At 52.5% G+C, this 13,649-nt stretch overlaps 1 protein-coding gene across 3 annotated transcripts in view; it reads left to right on the forward strand.

Annotated features, from left to right (window-relative positions):
* Positions 1–12,194, forward strand: part of ISG20 (interferon stimulated exonuclease gene 20) — a 17,201-nt gene extending 5,007 nt beyond the window's left edge. Inside the window, exons 3-4 of one of the 3 annotated variants that reach the window (XM_008070608.2) lie at positions 7,984–8,184; positions 12,063–12,194. In XM_008070608.2, coding sequence (XP_008068799.1) covers positions 7,984–8,184; positions 12,063–12,179 — 318 coding nt within the window. In that variant the 3' untranslated portion in view covers positions 12,180–12,194. Of the gene's footprint in view, positions 1–7,983; positions 8,185–11,830; positions 11,909–12,062 lie in introns of those variants that run through there. The other 2 variants (XM_021718841.1, XM_021718840.1) reach the window with 2 other exon arrangements.
* The last annotated feature ends 1,455 nt before the right edge of the window (positions 12,195–13,649 follow it).

The following is a 13,649-nucleotide window of genomic DNA, read 5'->3' on the forward strand; positions in this document are numbered from 1 at the left end:
AGGCAGGTCTCGAACCCGCGGGCTCAGGCAATCCACTCACCTCAGCCTCCCAAAGGCGCGCGAGTACAGGCTGAACCACCGAGCCCGGCCCTTTTTTTTTTTTTTAAGAGTTGGAGTCTCAGTCCATTGCCCAGGCTGGAGTGCAGTGGCACACTCACGGCCACCCCAGTGTCGACCTGCTGGGCTCAAGTGATCCTTCCACCTCAGCCTTCCAAGTAGCTAGAACTACAGGCGCACACTACCATACCTCGCAATTTTTTTTTTTTTTTTTTTTTATTGTAGAGACGAGGTCTCCCAAGGTGCCCGGGCTTGTCTCCAACCCACGGGCTCAGGCAATCCACTCACCTCGACCTCCCAAAGTGCTGGGATGACAGGCTGAGCCACCAAGCCTGGCCACCACCATCCTTTATGATGCCTGTCCCCACCCCTGCCCGCTGTCGCTGCCCTGCCCCTCCAAAGCCCGATCTCTGACTCTCCTTCCTGTCACCCATGCACTTGACAGTAGTCCTTCCACACACAGTGTCTGCCTAGTGCCACACCCCCTACCCCCAGATCAGAGGCTGGGCTTTGCCCAGAGCAGGTGGCTTTAGAGTGTTCATGGGATTGAAGTTGAGCTGATTTTTCTAAAATACAGAAGAGTTCTGGCAGCTGTATGGAGTAAAACCACCCCTGCCCATGTGTGGGCCTTGGCTGTTGAGATGCCAAGATAGACACATGGCCCCAGGGGGTGGGAACAGGTACACTGTCTTCTTTTTTTTTTTTTTTTTTTTTTTTTTAAGTTGGAGTCTCACTCTGTCGCCCAGACTGGAGTGCAGTGGCACGCTCCTGGCCACTGCAGCCTCGACCTGCTGGGCTCCGGCGATCCTTCCGTCTCAGCCTTCCAAGTAGCTGGAACTACAGGCATGCACCACCACGCCCGGCTCATTTTTTGATTTACTGTAGAGAGGAGGTCTCGCCAAGTTGCCGAGGCGGGTCTCAAACCCGCAGGCTCAGGCAATCCACTCACCTCAGCCTCCCAAAGCACGGGATTACAAGCTGAGCCACTGAGCCCAGCTTACACTGTCTTTAGACTTGGCTGGTCGGGGCTCCAATCCCAACGTTGCCACCTGATTGCTCTGTGGCCTCTGGCTTGTTTGACCTCTCTGTATTTCCCTCAGGGGGACCCTCTGTAACACAGGGATGATATCACAGGCAGGTGTATCCACACCCAGCACCACGTCCCTGGCGCTGTCCGGAACGTTTGTCACCCACCACTTCCTTCATTCCCCATCACAGCCCCAGGGAGTAGTTTACTAGGACCATCACACCCATTTTATGGATGAGGAGACTGAGGTGACAAGGCTGGGTCAACTGTCCAAGGACAGGGCAGAACAGAGACCCAAACTCTGGCTCCAGAGCTGGAGCTGGGACATTCAGATCCTGTGTTCAGGGGGTGTGGATGTGCTCCATAAATGCTGCGTGTCCAGTATACATAAGGGACCACGTCCAGCACAGCACACGAGTGGAGATGTGGCACAAGGCCATGGCCGTCCTGAGTGCCAAGTTGGCTGTCCCCAGAGGCAGCTTGATCCCACCCTCATCCTCAGTGTTTTTTGTTGTTGTTGCTTTGTTTTGAATCAGAGTCTCACTGTTGTTCAGGCTGAAGTGCAGTGGCACGCTCACGGCATCCGCAGCCTCAACCTGTTGGGCTCAGGCGATCCTTCTGCCTTGGCCTTCCAAGTAGCTGGAACTACAGACCTGCACATCACTCCTGGTTAATTTTTCTTGATTTATTGTAGAGACGAGGTCTTGCCAACTTGCCCAGGCTGGTCTCGAACTCATGGGCTCAGGCAATCCTCTCACCTCGGCCTCCCAAAGTGCTGGGATTATAGACGTGAACCACTGTGCCCAGCTCACAGTGTTTTAATTCCAAAGACAGATCAGGCTCATGGGCCCCCAAGTGTGCTGGGAGCCCCAAGAGGCAGAAACCTAACAGTTTCTATTAAGACTCTGCAGGGCCAGGGGACACTCTCAGGTGAGGCTAGGACTGGCTTCATGCAGGCAGTTTTCAGAGGATCCTCACTTCCCTGCATCTTCCTCCCAGCGGATGCAGTGAGTGGGTCTAGCCAGCAGTGAGCAGGAAACCAGGGGACCAGGAAGGCTCTGGGAGCCTTGAGACTCCTGCATTCTAGGACGGGGATGTGAGTGGGCTACACACCCCACACCTTTCTTTTTTATTTTCTGAGCTTTTACTTTTACAATGTAAGTAATTGCCTCTTATCTTGATATCTCTGCTGATCTAAAACAGCAGTTCTCAATGAGGTGAGATTTTGCCCTGCAGAGGACATTTAGCAACATCCAGAGACATTTCTGGTTGTCACAATGGTGGGTGCTACCGGCTTCTAGTGAGTAGGGCCCAAGGATGCTGTTCCTAGATGCACAAGACAGCCCCATCCCCTGCCACACACACAGAACACAGAGGTATCTGGCCCAGTAGTCAGTAGTGCTGAAACTGAGAAACACTACTCTAGAGAGATTCCCACAAATGAGACTGTCAGCACAGCAGGGAACTCATGCACTGGGGACTGGCTAAATACAATGTTTCACAGAGTAGATGCCACTCATGCTGGACTGACATTAAAAGAGCATTCACTGGCTATAATCCCAGCACTTTGGGAGGCCAAGGTGAGAAGATTGCTTGAGGCCAGGAGTTCAAGAACAACTTAGGCAACATAGTGAGACCTCATCTCTACAAAAAATAAAATCAGCTGGGCATGGTGGCATACACTGTAGTTCCAGCTACTTGGGAGACTGAGGCAGGAGGATTGCCTGAGTCTAGGAGGTTGACTAAGAACATGCAGGAAACTGTGATATAAATCAGTGCCCGATTCAAGGCTCCCGCCTGGTGGGTTAACCATCTTTTTTTTTTTTTTAATCTAAAGTAAATTTTAATGGTTTATAAGTTACTTTTGTGAGTTAATGCTTTTTTTTTTTAAGGTGTGGGGAACAATTCAGGATTAGGTATACAAGTGGAATAGTCATTGTATAGGTAAGGTTTGGGCCTCCCTTTTTTTTTGTTTTGTTTTTTGGGGTTTTTTTGAGTCAGAGTCTCATTGTCGCCCAGGCTGAAGTACAGTGGCACAATCATGGTTCACCGCAGCCTCAACTTCTTAGGCTCAGATAATCCTTCTACCTCAGCCTCCCAAGTAGCTAGAACTATAGGTGTGTGCCACCATGCCCAGCTAATTTTTTCTTTTTTAAGAGATGAGGTCTCACTATGTTGCCTAAGTTGTTCTTGAACTCCTGGCCTCAAGCAATTCTCTCACCTTGGCCTCTCAAAGTTCTGGTAGTACAGATGTGAGCCACCACACCAGCCAGTGAATGCTCTTTCAATGTCAGACCAGCATGATAAATGGCATTTACACCGTGAAGCATTGTGTTTAGGAGGGAGGTGCGGGCAGAGGGAGGCCACAGTTGCTTGTGACAGGGAGTGATTTCAGCTGTAGCCAGCACGGCAGCCTTCGCATGGTCTGGAGCATCCTGTTGGGGCCTGGCCACCTGGCAGGTCTCGCTGGGGCTCAGCCAGATAAAGGAGGAAAAAGGCTTCAACATCCAGATTTGCCCCAGGGTGAGTGGCCTTGTGGAAACCAGGCACCAGCTAGGGGCAGGGGCACCCAGAGAGCTTGGCAGGGGACAGGAGCAACAGTGAGGCTGAGCCACTCTGGAATATGACAGTAGGGGACTTGGTCCTCTGTGAAGGACTTTTCAGGGTCCCTGACTCAAGTCTTCTCGCCTGGTAGCCAAGAGTGAATGAATGATGCATGAGCTAGAATGATGGATCGGTGGAAGCAACAGGCCCTGAGTGGGCCTGTTGGGCCTATGGGCTTCAATGCCAAAGTGTGCAAACCCATCAGCCAGGAAGAATCCCCTAGAACATTTGTGAACACGCCTCCCCTGGCAATTTTGACTCACTAGGTCTGGAGCAGGGCTGGGCTCTCCTGATTTCTTGGAGCAGGCATACCTGGGAAATACTTGGAAATAGAGTGGAAACACAACGAAAAGAGAATGCAGGCAGATGTGGCCTGCCCTCTCCCATTCATGACCCAGTGCACACCACCGTGATTGGTCCAGGGGTATGAAATCCCTGCCTCATAGGGCTATCTGTATTCCCAGTTTATTGAGTGCTTCATGGGCCTGGCAGTGCTCTCTGTCCCTCAGTTTTCTAGGTAGTATAATAACAATTATAATAACAATCGTGGGGTCAGGTGAATCTAGACGCCACATAGCAGGTCTCAACTCTAGCTGTGTGCCCTGGGCAAGCCTCCTAACCTCTCTGATCCTCGGCTCCTTCCTCTGTAAACCAGATCTGAGTATAATCCCGTGGAGGAGTCTTGTGGCAGGTAAAGAAAGTACCTGGCACAGTGCCAGGCTGCTAAGAGGAGAACAATAATTGTTCTTTCCCCAGCCCCACCCGGGTTCTTTCCAGGAATGTGAGAGTCTCCGCCCCTTGTGTTTGACAGTGGCGAAGTCTGACACACCTGGCTTATGATGCTGACTCCGGGCAGGTCCTGTGGCCAGCAGGTCACATAGTCCTGAGGTTCGGCCTGCTGGTACCTTTCCATCTCCTCCTGGGCTCCTGCAGGTCCTTCTGCTTCCTTTCCAGCCCTGCCTCAGAAAGTCAGGGAGCCCTGGCTGCTAAGGGGCCACTTGAACCTCTGTGGTTCGGGCCCTCACTTTACAAACGGGAAAACTGGGGTCCAGAGAGGGTCTTTGCTGTCCCTGAGGCCATACATCAAGTCTCAGCAGTCTTTGCCCTGAAGGGTCATGGGTGTCTCCAGGCTAGATAAACTGTTCTCTTCCCGCCCTTCTTCCTTGGCCTCCCTCTGCTTGCCCTCCCCTCTTATTTATTTGTCTCATGATGAGTTCTATGATGCCTGAAGTAGACCCACGCCCTGGCTCCCCCCACCCCCTGGGACTCTCAGGCTCTGGAAGTAATGATGAATCTCCTGGGAAACTGTGTCAAGATGACTGGGCCCCCTTATGTCTGAGCTGGCTGCGGCAGCCTCTGGGATGGCGGAGGAGTTCCTTCAGGGCTTTGTGTGAACTGGGCCTGAGCCAAGTGCCAGGTGGGGAAAACAAGCCGCATTGTTCAGAAGCATGAAGGATGTTGGCGAGGAAAGGCACAGAACCCACAGCCGCCCACACATGCCTCCACCCACGCCCTGCCCTGCTCCCCGTCCCACCATGTGCTGAGCCATTTCCCCCACACAGAAGTTTCCCCTAAACCACTGCTCTGAGGTCAAACGCCTGTGTTGTCATCTAACAGCATCGCATGGCCTATTAAAAAATGCAGAGTCCAGCCAGGCACAATGACTCACACCTGTAATCCCAGCACTTTGGTAGGCAGAGGTGAGAGGATTGCGTGAGCCCAAGGGTTCGAGACCAACCTGGGCAACTCGGTGAGACCTCATCTGTACAATAAATTTTTTAAAATTAGCCAGATATTGCGGTGCATGCCTGTGGTTCCAGCTACTTGGAAGGCTGAGACAGAAGGATCACCTGAGCCCAGCAGGTCAAGGCTGCCACTGCACTCCAGCCTACGTGACAGAGTGAGACTCCAACTCAAAAAAAAAAAAAAAAAAATCGGAATTCCAGGCCCTGCTCCAGACCTCCTGGATCTATGATTTTTGTTGTTATTGTTTTTGAGTTAGGGGTCTCACTCTGTCACCCAGGCTCAAGTGCAGTGGCACAATGATGGTTCACTGTAGCCTCGTGCTCAGGCAATCCTCCTGCCTCAGCCTCCTGAGTAGCTGGGATTATAGATGCATACCCCCACGCCCCTTAATTTTTTTTATTTTTTGTAGAGACAAGGTCTCACTATGTTTCCTAGGCTGATCTCTAACTCCTGGGCTCAAACAATCCTCCCATCTTGGCCTCCCACAGTGCTGGGATTACAGGCATAAGCCTCCACATCTGGGCTCGGATCTACATTTTAGCAACATCCCCCAGGTAATCCCTAAGCACACTCAGGCTTGAGAAGTGCTGGCATGGCTCAGGGAGCACACTCCTCTGTTCTCCCAGTGTGCTCTCCTGGTCCCTAAGGTGTGAGGGCTGTGTCCAAAGGAGGCCTCCAACAAAACCATGTGGGTGATGGAGCAGGCTGATGAAACTGCCTGAAGACAGTGGGGGCATAGACTCCGTTTGCAACCCTGTGGCCCTGGACAAGTCACCTATCTCTGAGCCTCAGTTTCCTGTAGTCATCAGGGGAGAATATGTAAAAGGGACCACATGATGTCCCAGGAGGCCACTCACCACCTAAGAAGAGAAGCAGGCTGTGGGGAAGGTGCTAGCCATCCAAAGAAGACTCTTCCCGGGGCACAGAAAATGAGGAGGCTGTTGAGGGCTGGCCAAAGCAGACCTGGAATAGCCAGCAGCTGTCTCTTCCACTGGACCCAGCATAGCTCGCCCCTATTCTGTCTTCTGGTCCCCTCCCCATCCTCTCTGAAGGCAGTCCAGTGGGAAAACTGACTGGCCTTCGTGGCCAGAGCAGAGGGAGCTGTCCACATGGGAGAGGACATGAGAGGGGACACTAGGCTGGGGCACTCTCAGGGTTGTCCCCCCAGCTCAGCCCCTGGGCTGGTGGAGGCCTGGAGCAGGCCCGCTTCTCTGGCAGTGTGGCAGTGACCAGCAGGCTCCAGAGCCAGCCTGCTGGCTTCAGGGCCTGGTTCTGCCACTGACTAGCTGCGAGTTATCTAATGGTGCTTAGCAAATCACCCCAAAACCTAGTGGTTAAAACAACATCTATTTATGTCGCTCACACACCTGCAATCTGGGCAGGTGCTGGGTGAGCAGGGCAGCTCATCAGCTGAGGCATCTCAAAGGCCGGAGCTAGAATCCTCAGAAGGTTTGCTTTGGTGCTGGTGCCTCAACCTTCTGAGTAGTTGGGACTACAGGTGTACGCCATCATACCCATCTAAATTTTTTAAAACTTTTTTTTGTAGCAATGAAGTCTTGCTATGTTGCCCGAGCTGGACTTCGATTCCTGGGCTCAAGTAATTCTCCCACTTTGGCCTCCCAAAGTACTGAGATTATAGGTGTGAGCCACCACACCTGGCCTCTTTATCTTCAAAGCCAGTGACAGCATGTGGAGTACTTCTCACATGGGATCATTCTGACCTCCACATTTAAGAACCCTGTGATTATGTTGGGCTCACCTGGATGGCCCAGGAAATCTATGTTAAGGTCATCTGGCTGGGCACGGTGACTCAGGCCCATAATCCTAGCACTTTGGGAGGCAGAGGTGAGAGAACTGTCTGAGCCCAGGTGTTTGAGATCAGCCTGGGCAACTTAGTGAGGCCTCATCTCTACAATAAATAAAAAAATTAGCCAGGAGTGGTGGCACATGCCTGTAGTTCCAGCTACTTGGAAAGCTAAGGCGAAGGATTGCCTGAGCCCAGTATGTTGAGGCTGTGGTGGCCATGAGTGTGCACTGCACTCCAACCTGGGTGACAGTAAGACTCCAACTCAAAAAATAATAATAAAGGTCAGCTGATTAGCAGTCTAAAGCCCATTGCCCTTTGCTATAGAACATAGTCACTAGGATATGGACATCTTTGGGAGGTTATTATCCTGTCTGCCACAATTGAATTGTTCAGCATAATATATGTGATGTATTTTGATGTGTGCTCGGCACATAGAAGGTGCTCAGAAGGTCCTAGCCATTTACACATCTGAGTCACTGAAGGAATCCAGGTGGGCTTTTGGCCCAGATGGAAACTATTGAATGTGAAGGGGTGGCCTGGTCCAGTCATCACTTTTCACCTGATGATATGTTTGAAGCAAGGCTAGAGAGGGATAATAATTGGCCCGAGGTCACACAGCAAGTCTAGGAGGGGCTGCTCCCTGAAAGTCCCATGACTGCACCAAGTTGCCCTCGACCCAGGGGGCCCTGGGTGATATATATGTGTGTGTCTGTGTGTGTGTGGGGGGGGTCTTCCTGGCCAGATCCTGCAGCTCCTGAGAGGCAAGCTGGTGGTGGGTCATGACCTGAAGCACGACTTCAAGGCGCTGAAGGAGAACATGGAGGACTACGCCATCTACGACACGTCCACCGACAGGCTGCTGTGGCACGAGGCCAAGCTAGACTACTGCCAACGCATCTCCCTGCGGGTACTGTGTGAACGCCTCCTGCACAAGAGCATCCAGGTGAGACCTTGGCCCTCCTCCTTCCCGCCTGCTTCCCCCCTCCAGCCCCCTCCTCCCCTTCTCCTCCTCTTTCTCCCCCTCTTTCTCCCTCTCTACCTCCTCTCTACCTCCTCTCTTGCTCCCCTTCCCCTCCTCCTCCTGCCCTCTGCTTCTTCCCCTTCTCCCCCTCCTCCACTTCCCCCCTCCTTTTCCCCCTCCTCCCCTTCTTCCATCTCTCCCTCCCCCTCCTCCTTTCCTTTTGCCTCTCCTTCTCCTCCCCAGATAGGGGAGTGCACTGGGGCAGCCTGCCTGAGGCATTGCTGGCAGCCCTTGCTGTGGGGGCCTGGCCCCTCCCTCCTGGACTCTCAAAACCCCCAACCACTCTGGTGCAAATATTTGGCCTGAGGACTGTTCCCTTTACTCCTGAAAGGCTATGTGCTTGTAAGAGAGGGAGGGTGTCTTTCTTTGGGCTTTCTCTAGACAAGGATCAGAATGCAAGAAGTTTATTTGCAAGCCTGTGCAGTGGCTCACACCTGTAAGCCCAGCACTCTGGGAGGCTGAGGTGGGAGGATTGCTTAAGGCCTGGAGTTCAAGACCAGCCTGGACAAAAAAATTGAGAACTTGTCTCTACAAAAAATAGAAAAATTAGCCAGGCGTGGTGGCATGCACCTGTCGTCCTTACTACTTGGGAGGCTGAGGCAGGGAGATCACTTGAGCTTAGAACTTAGAGACTGTGGCAAGCCAGGGTCATGTTGCTGCACTCCAGCCTGGGCAACTGAGTGAAACCCTGTCTCAAAAAAAAAGAAGAAGTTTATTTGAGAGGTGACCCCAGGAAGTGCTGGTGGAGTAAGGATGAGGGCAGGGGAAGAAAACACCCAATGAAGGTTTGTTTTTGTTGTTGAAATCAAGCCAGTCACCCTGTGGATAATGAGGCCTCCTCCCACTGCAGAACTCTGGGAAATGGTCTAAAGCACCCATGGTAGGGTCCAGGACGCTGGGCTTTCAGTGCACCAATTTCCATCAGACCCACATGTGCCACCTCCCATCCAACCAAGAGGCCCTCACGGATGGGGCGGGTCTGACGGCAGGAAGGGCAGTGCCAGGAGCAGGACAAAGGAAGGAACTGGCAGGGCAGGGAGTCAGGTCTGAGGAGAGCTTGAAGGTGAGTCTAAATCAAGGAGGGCAGGAGAGGGAGGACATGGTAGGGGGAGAGTGGAACAAAACGTGTGGGAGACTCTTGGCTGGGGGAGGGGCTGGGGAGCAAGAAGCCCACCCTGCACCTTCAGGAACTGTGTCCAGAGCAGGGAACAGGCTTGAATCAGGGCTTCCCTGCTAGCCTCATGGCACACCAGGGTTAGGCTGGGCTCTTCCCAGAGCCCCTGTCACTCTGTGGCTATCCCTCTGGGGCCTTGAGCCTGACCCAAGGCCCCCCTTTGGGCTCTGTCCCTGGGCAGAACCTCATTGTTCCAGGGATTCATCAACATCCCCACCAGATCGTACCTACATTGACGCCCCTAGAAATCAGCCCCTGATCCCGTGATGCTATTGATCATTGTGACCAGAACTGGCCTGCGGGACACCAGGAGCTAACATGGGGGAGTGTCACAGATGGGCAGTGGTGTTACCTCCCCTAAAAGGAATAAAATGGTAGTCCTGTGGGCTTCCCCCAAACTGCCAGCAAGATGAACTGGGCCATACAGGAAAAGGAAGGGCCCTCATTATTAAGTCCCTTGGAAGGTGCTGGGTAATTGACATTCTCTCATTCCTCTAGGGAAGGTACGATCAGACCTATTTTACAGAGGAGGAAACAGAGGCCCAGAGAGGAAAAGTGACTTGCCCGTGGCCACAGAGCTTATATGCAGGGGAGCTGGAAATTTAAAAAAAGAAAAAAAATTTTTTTGAGTCAGAATCTCACTGTCACCTAGGCTGGAGTGCAGTGGCATGGTCACGGCCACTGCAGCTTTGACCTGCTGGGCTCAGGAGATCCTCCCTCCTTTCAAGTAGCTGGAACCACATGTGAGCGCTACCACGTCTGGCTAATTTTTTGATTTGTTATAGACACAAGGTCTCACCAACTTGTCCAGGCTGGTCTCAAACCCCTGGGCTCAAGCAATTCTTTTGCTGTCACTTCCCAAAGTGCTGGGATTACAGGTGCAAGTCACCATGCCTGGCAAAAAAAGAAAAAATTTTAAGGCAGGGTCTCGCTATGTTGCCCAGGCTGGTCTCAAACTCCTAGCTTCAAGGGACCCTCCCATCTCAGTCTCCCAAAGTGCTGGCATTACATGAGCCTCTGTGCCCAGCCAGAGCTAGAATTTGAATCTGGGTTTGTCTAATTCCAAATCCAGGGCTCTCTACCCCACCCCCCAATGCTGGTGATCAGGGAAGGATGCTTATGCCGCCTTCTGCTTCTGTCCTGGGCTTCCTTCTCTATAGAGCAGAATGGCAGAGCCTATAACTTCCCTGTGCCTCAGTTTCCTCATCTGTCAAGTGAGGGCGGTGACAAAGAGCAGATAGGCAAAGATCCATGTAGAGCACCCAGCTCAGCACCCAGGACAGGGATAGCCACTGTGCTACCCGCTTTTTATTTTATTTATCTTATTTTAATTATTTTTTGAATTGGAGTTTCACTCTGTCGCCCAGACTGGAGTGCAGTGGCACACTCCTGGCCACCGCAGCCTTGACCTGCTGAGCTCTGGCGATCCTTCCGCCTCAGCCTTTCAAGTAACTGGAACTACAGGTGCGCGCTACCACACCCAGCTAATTTTTGATTTATTCTAGAGATGAGGTCTTGCCAAGTTGCCCAGGTGGGTCTCAAACCCGCGGGCTCAGGGCTCAGGCAATTCATTCACCTTGGCCTCCCACAGTGCTGGGATTACAGGCTGAGCCAATGAGCCCGGCCCACTTGTTTATTGACTATCCAGAGTAAGGACAGAAACCCTTTCTGAGCTGGGCTGCCTCATTGGATATCCCCGACACCCAGACTGGGGTGTCTGGAAGCGGAGCCCTTGGTAGAAAAAGAAGCCTCTCGACAGAGGGACACCAAGAAAATGCAACCAGGCCCAGCAGCCTGCATGTAACCCCCATGCTGTGAGTGCTAGCCAGGACTAGGCAATGAATGCAAAGGGAGATGATAGTTGATGCCAGTGAGAATTTGCCCAGCATGGTGGATCCTGTAGGGGGCGGGTCCCTGAACCGCAACTCACTGGCTTGTATGTGAGCCTCAGTTTCACCATTGGTAAAATGGGAGAATAATTGTATCCAGCTCGGAGCTTTAATGAGATAACATGGGCCTAGAGCATAGCACACACAGAGACCAAAAAAAACGGTAGTTGCGCCTCCCTTGACTGGACTGAGTGGCCCCGACTTCCATAAAGTCTAGATTTTCTGCCTCAGCATTCAAGGCCTTCCACTCTTCCCATCACTGTCTCTCATATCCCCTCCTCCTTTTCACAGAACTCTTATTTGAGTTGTACAAGCTCTCCCCAGTCACTAAGTGCTTGCAGCATTTGGCCCCACTTAACTGACACCCGTGAGCTCTCTGAGCAGCCTCTCCCATGCCCCAAGCTGGAGTTGTTCGCTCACTCCCTCCTTGGTGTGCTGAGAGCTGCTGGGGCACTGTGTGTCTAGCAGCAAGTCTGCAGCCTCCGCTCCCCCCACCCGATTGCAGGCGCCTTGAGGGCACAGCCTGGTCCTCAGGATGCTGGATTTCATGCCTGGGCTTAGTGCTTCTGGTCCTGGGGCTGAAGCCAGACCAGCTGCGGCCACCTGTGGAGTCCTCCAAGTCCAGGGCATCAGCGGCCTCGGGGAGACTCTCGCCCACCAACCAACCACAGGGCCCTGGAAATCGGGGTGCACTGGGAAGGCCCCGCCCCAAGTCTCCCTCTGTACTGTGTCTGCAGAACAGCCGGCATGGCCACAGCTCCGTGGAGGATGCCAGGGCCACGATGGAGCTTTACCAGCTCTCCCAGCGAATCCGGAGCCGCGGAGGGCTGTCCCGCCTGGCATTGTCAAACTGAAGCTCCTCCCACCTGGCCCCGGGCCCAGAGGATTTTGGCCAGCAACTTCCTCGTTTTTTGGAAAATGCTTCTTTAGTAGTAAAATGACGCTCTATTTTCTCTACTCCACCATTGGCTGCCTTCTTCCTTCCTCCCTTCTCCCTGCACTGGGTTCGCAGTGGTCAGGGCCAGTTTGCCTGATGTTAAGGCAGAGTGTCCGTTTCCTTAATAGCTTGGATCCTGTGGGAATCTAAGTGGTATGTGGCTGAATTTATGATCCCCCCCTTGGCCTGCCTATTCCTGTTGCAGCTGTGCCCAGAGGAGTGGCATCATTTCCTGGGGTGGCTCCTGGCTCAGGCGTCCGTTCCCTGAGATTGGTGCCACAGCACTTGTGAGCATCTAGGCAAGGTTACAGGAAGTGTCATGGATGCCACCCCTGGTGGTCTTGTCACTCCTTATTTGTAAAACGAAGTGGGGGGAAATGCTAATGAACTCTGGGAGTCAGGAAACAACTAGGCCAGAACCCTTGCCTTGCCATTTTGTAGCTGTTGGTCCTAGGGCCAATTACTTAACCTCTCAGCGTCTTCATCTGTAAAATGGGGAATTTTAACAACTCATAGGAGACCTATGAGATGTTTAAGCACCCACTGCATGTCCATAACTGCTATTCCTGGGATGACCTGGAGATCTAGAGGACTCCAGGGAGAGAATTTGCACTCTGTTCCAGGGACTTGGCTCTCAGAGGGAAGGGTGTAGTGTGTGGGGGGAAGCGCCCAGAACAGAGCTGTCTCTGCTCATGAGAATCAACTGCAGGCAAGAGGATGACCTGAACCCAGGGTTTCAAGACCAGTCCTTGCAACTTGGTGAGACCTCGTCTCTACAATAAATCAAAAAATTAGCCAGGCATGGTGGTCTGCACCTGTAGTTCCAGCTACTTGGGAGACTGAGTTGGAAGGATCACCTGAGCCCAGCAGGTTGAGGCTGCAGTGGCCGTGAGCGTGCCACTGCACTCCAGCCCAGGCAACAGTAAGACTCTGACTCCAAAAAAAAAAAAAAGAATCAACTGCAGAGGGCTTTTGTTTGTTTGTTTTTGAGTCAGTGTCTTACTGTGTTGCCCAGGCTGGAGTGCAGTGGCACCATCACAGCTCACCACATCCTCGACCTCCTGGGCTAAGGCAATCCTTTCAGCCTCCCAAGTAGCTGGGACTTTGGTTGTGCACCATCATACCTGGTGAATTTTTTTCTTTTTTGATATTTTGTAGAGATGAAGTCCTATGTTGTCTAGGCAGGTCTTGATCTCCTGGGCTTGAACAATCCAGCTACCCTGGCCTCCCAAAGTGCTGGGATTATAGGCGTGAGCCACCACATCTTCACTACATCTGGTTCAGAGTTTTGTTTTGTTTTAGAGACAAGGTCTTGCTCTATCATCCAGGCTAGAGCACAGTGTTGCCACCACAGCTCACTGCAGCCTCAAGCCCCTGGGCTCAAGCA

This window comes from Carlito syrichta, unplaced genomic scaffold, assembly GCF_000164805.1.
Source record: "Carlito syrichta isolate Samal-C Ts95f unplaced genomic scaffold, Tarsius_syrichta-2.0.1 Scaffold313872, whole genome shotgun sequence".
Classification (NCBI taxonomy): Eukaryota; Metazoa; Chordata; class Mammalia; order Primates; family Tarsiidae; genus Carlito; species Carlito syrichta.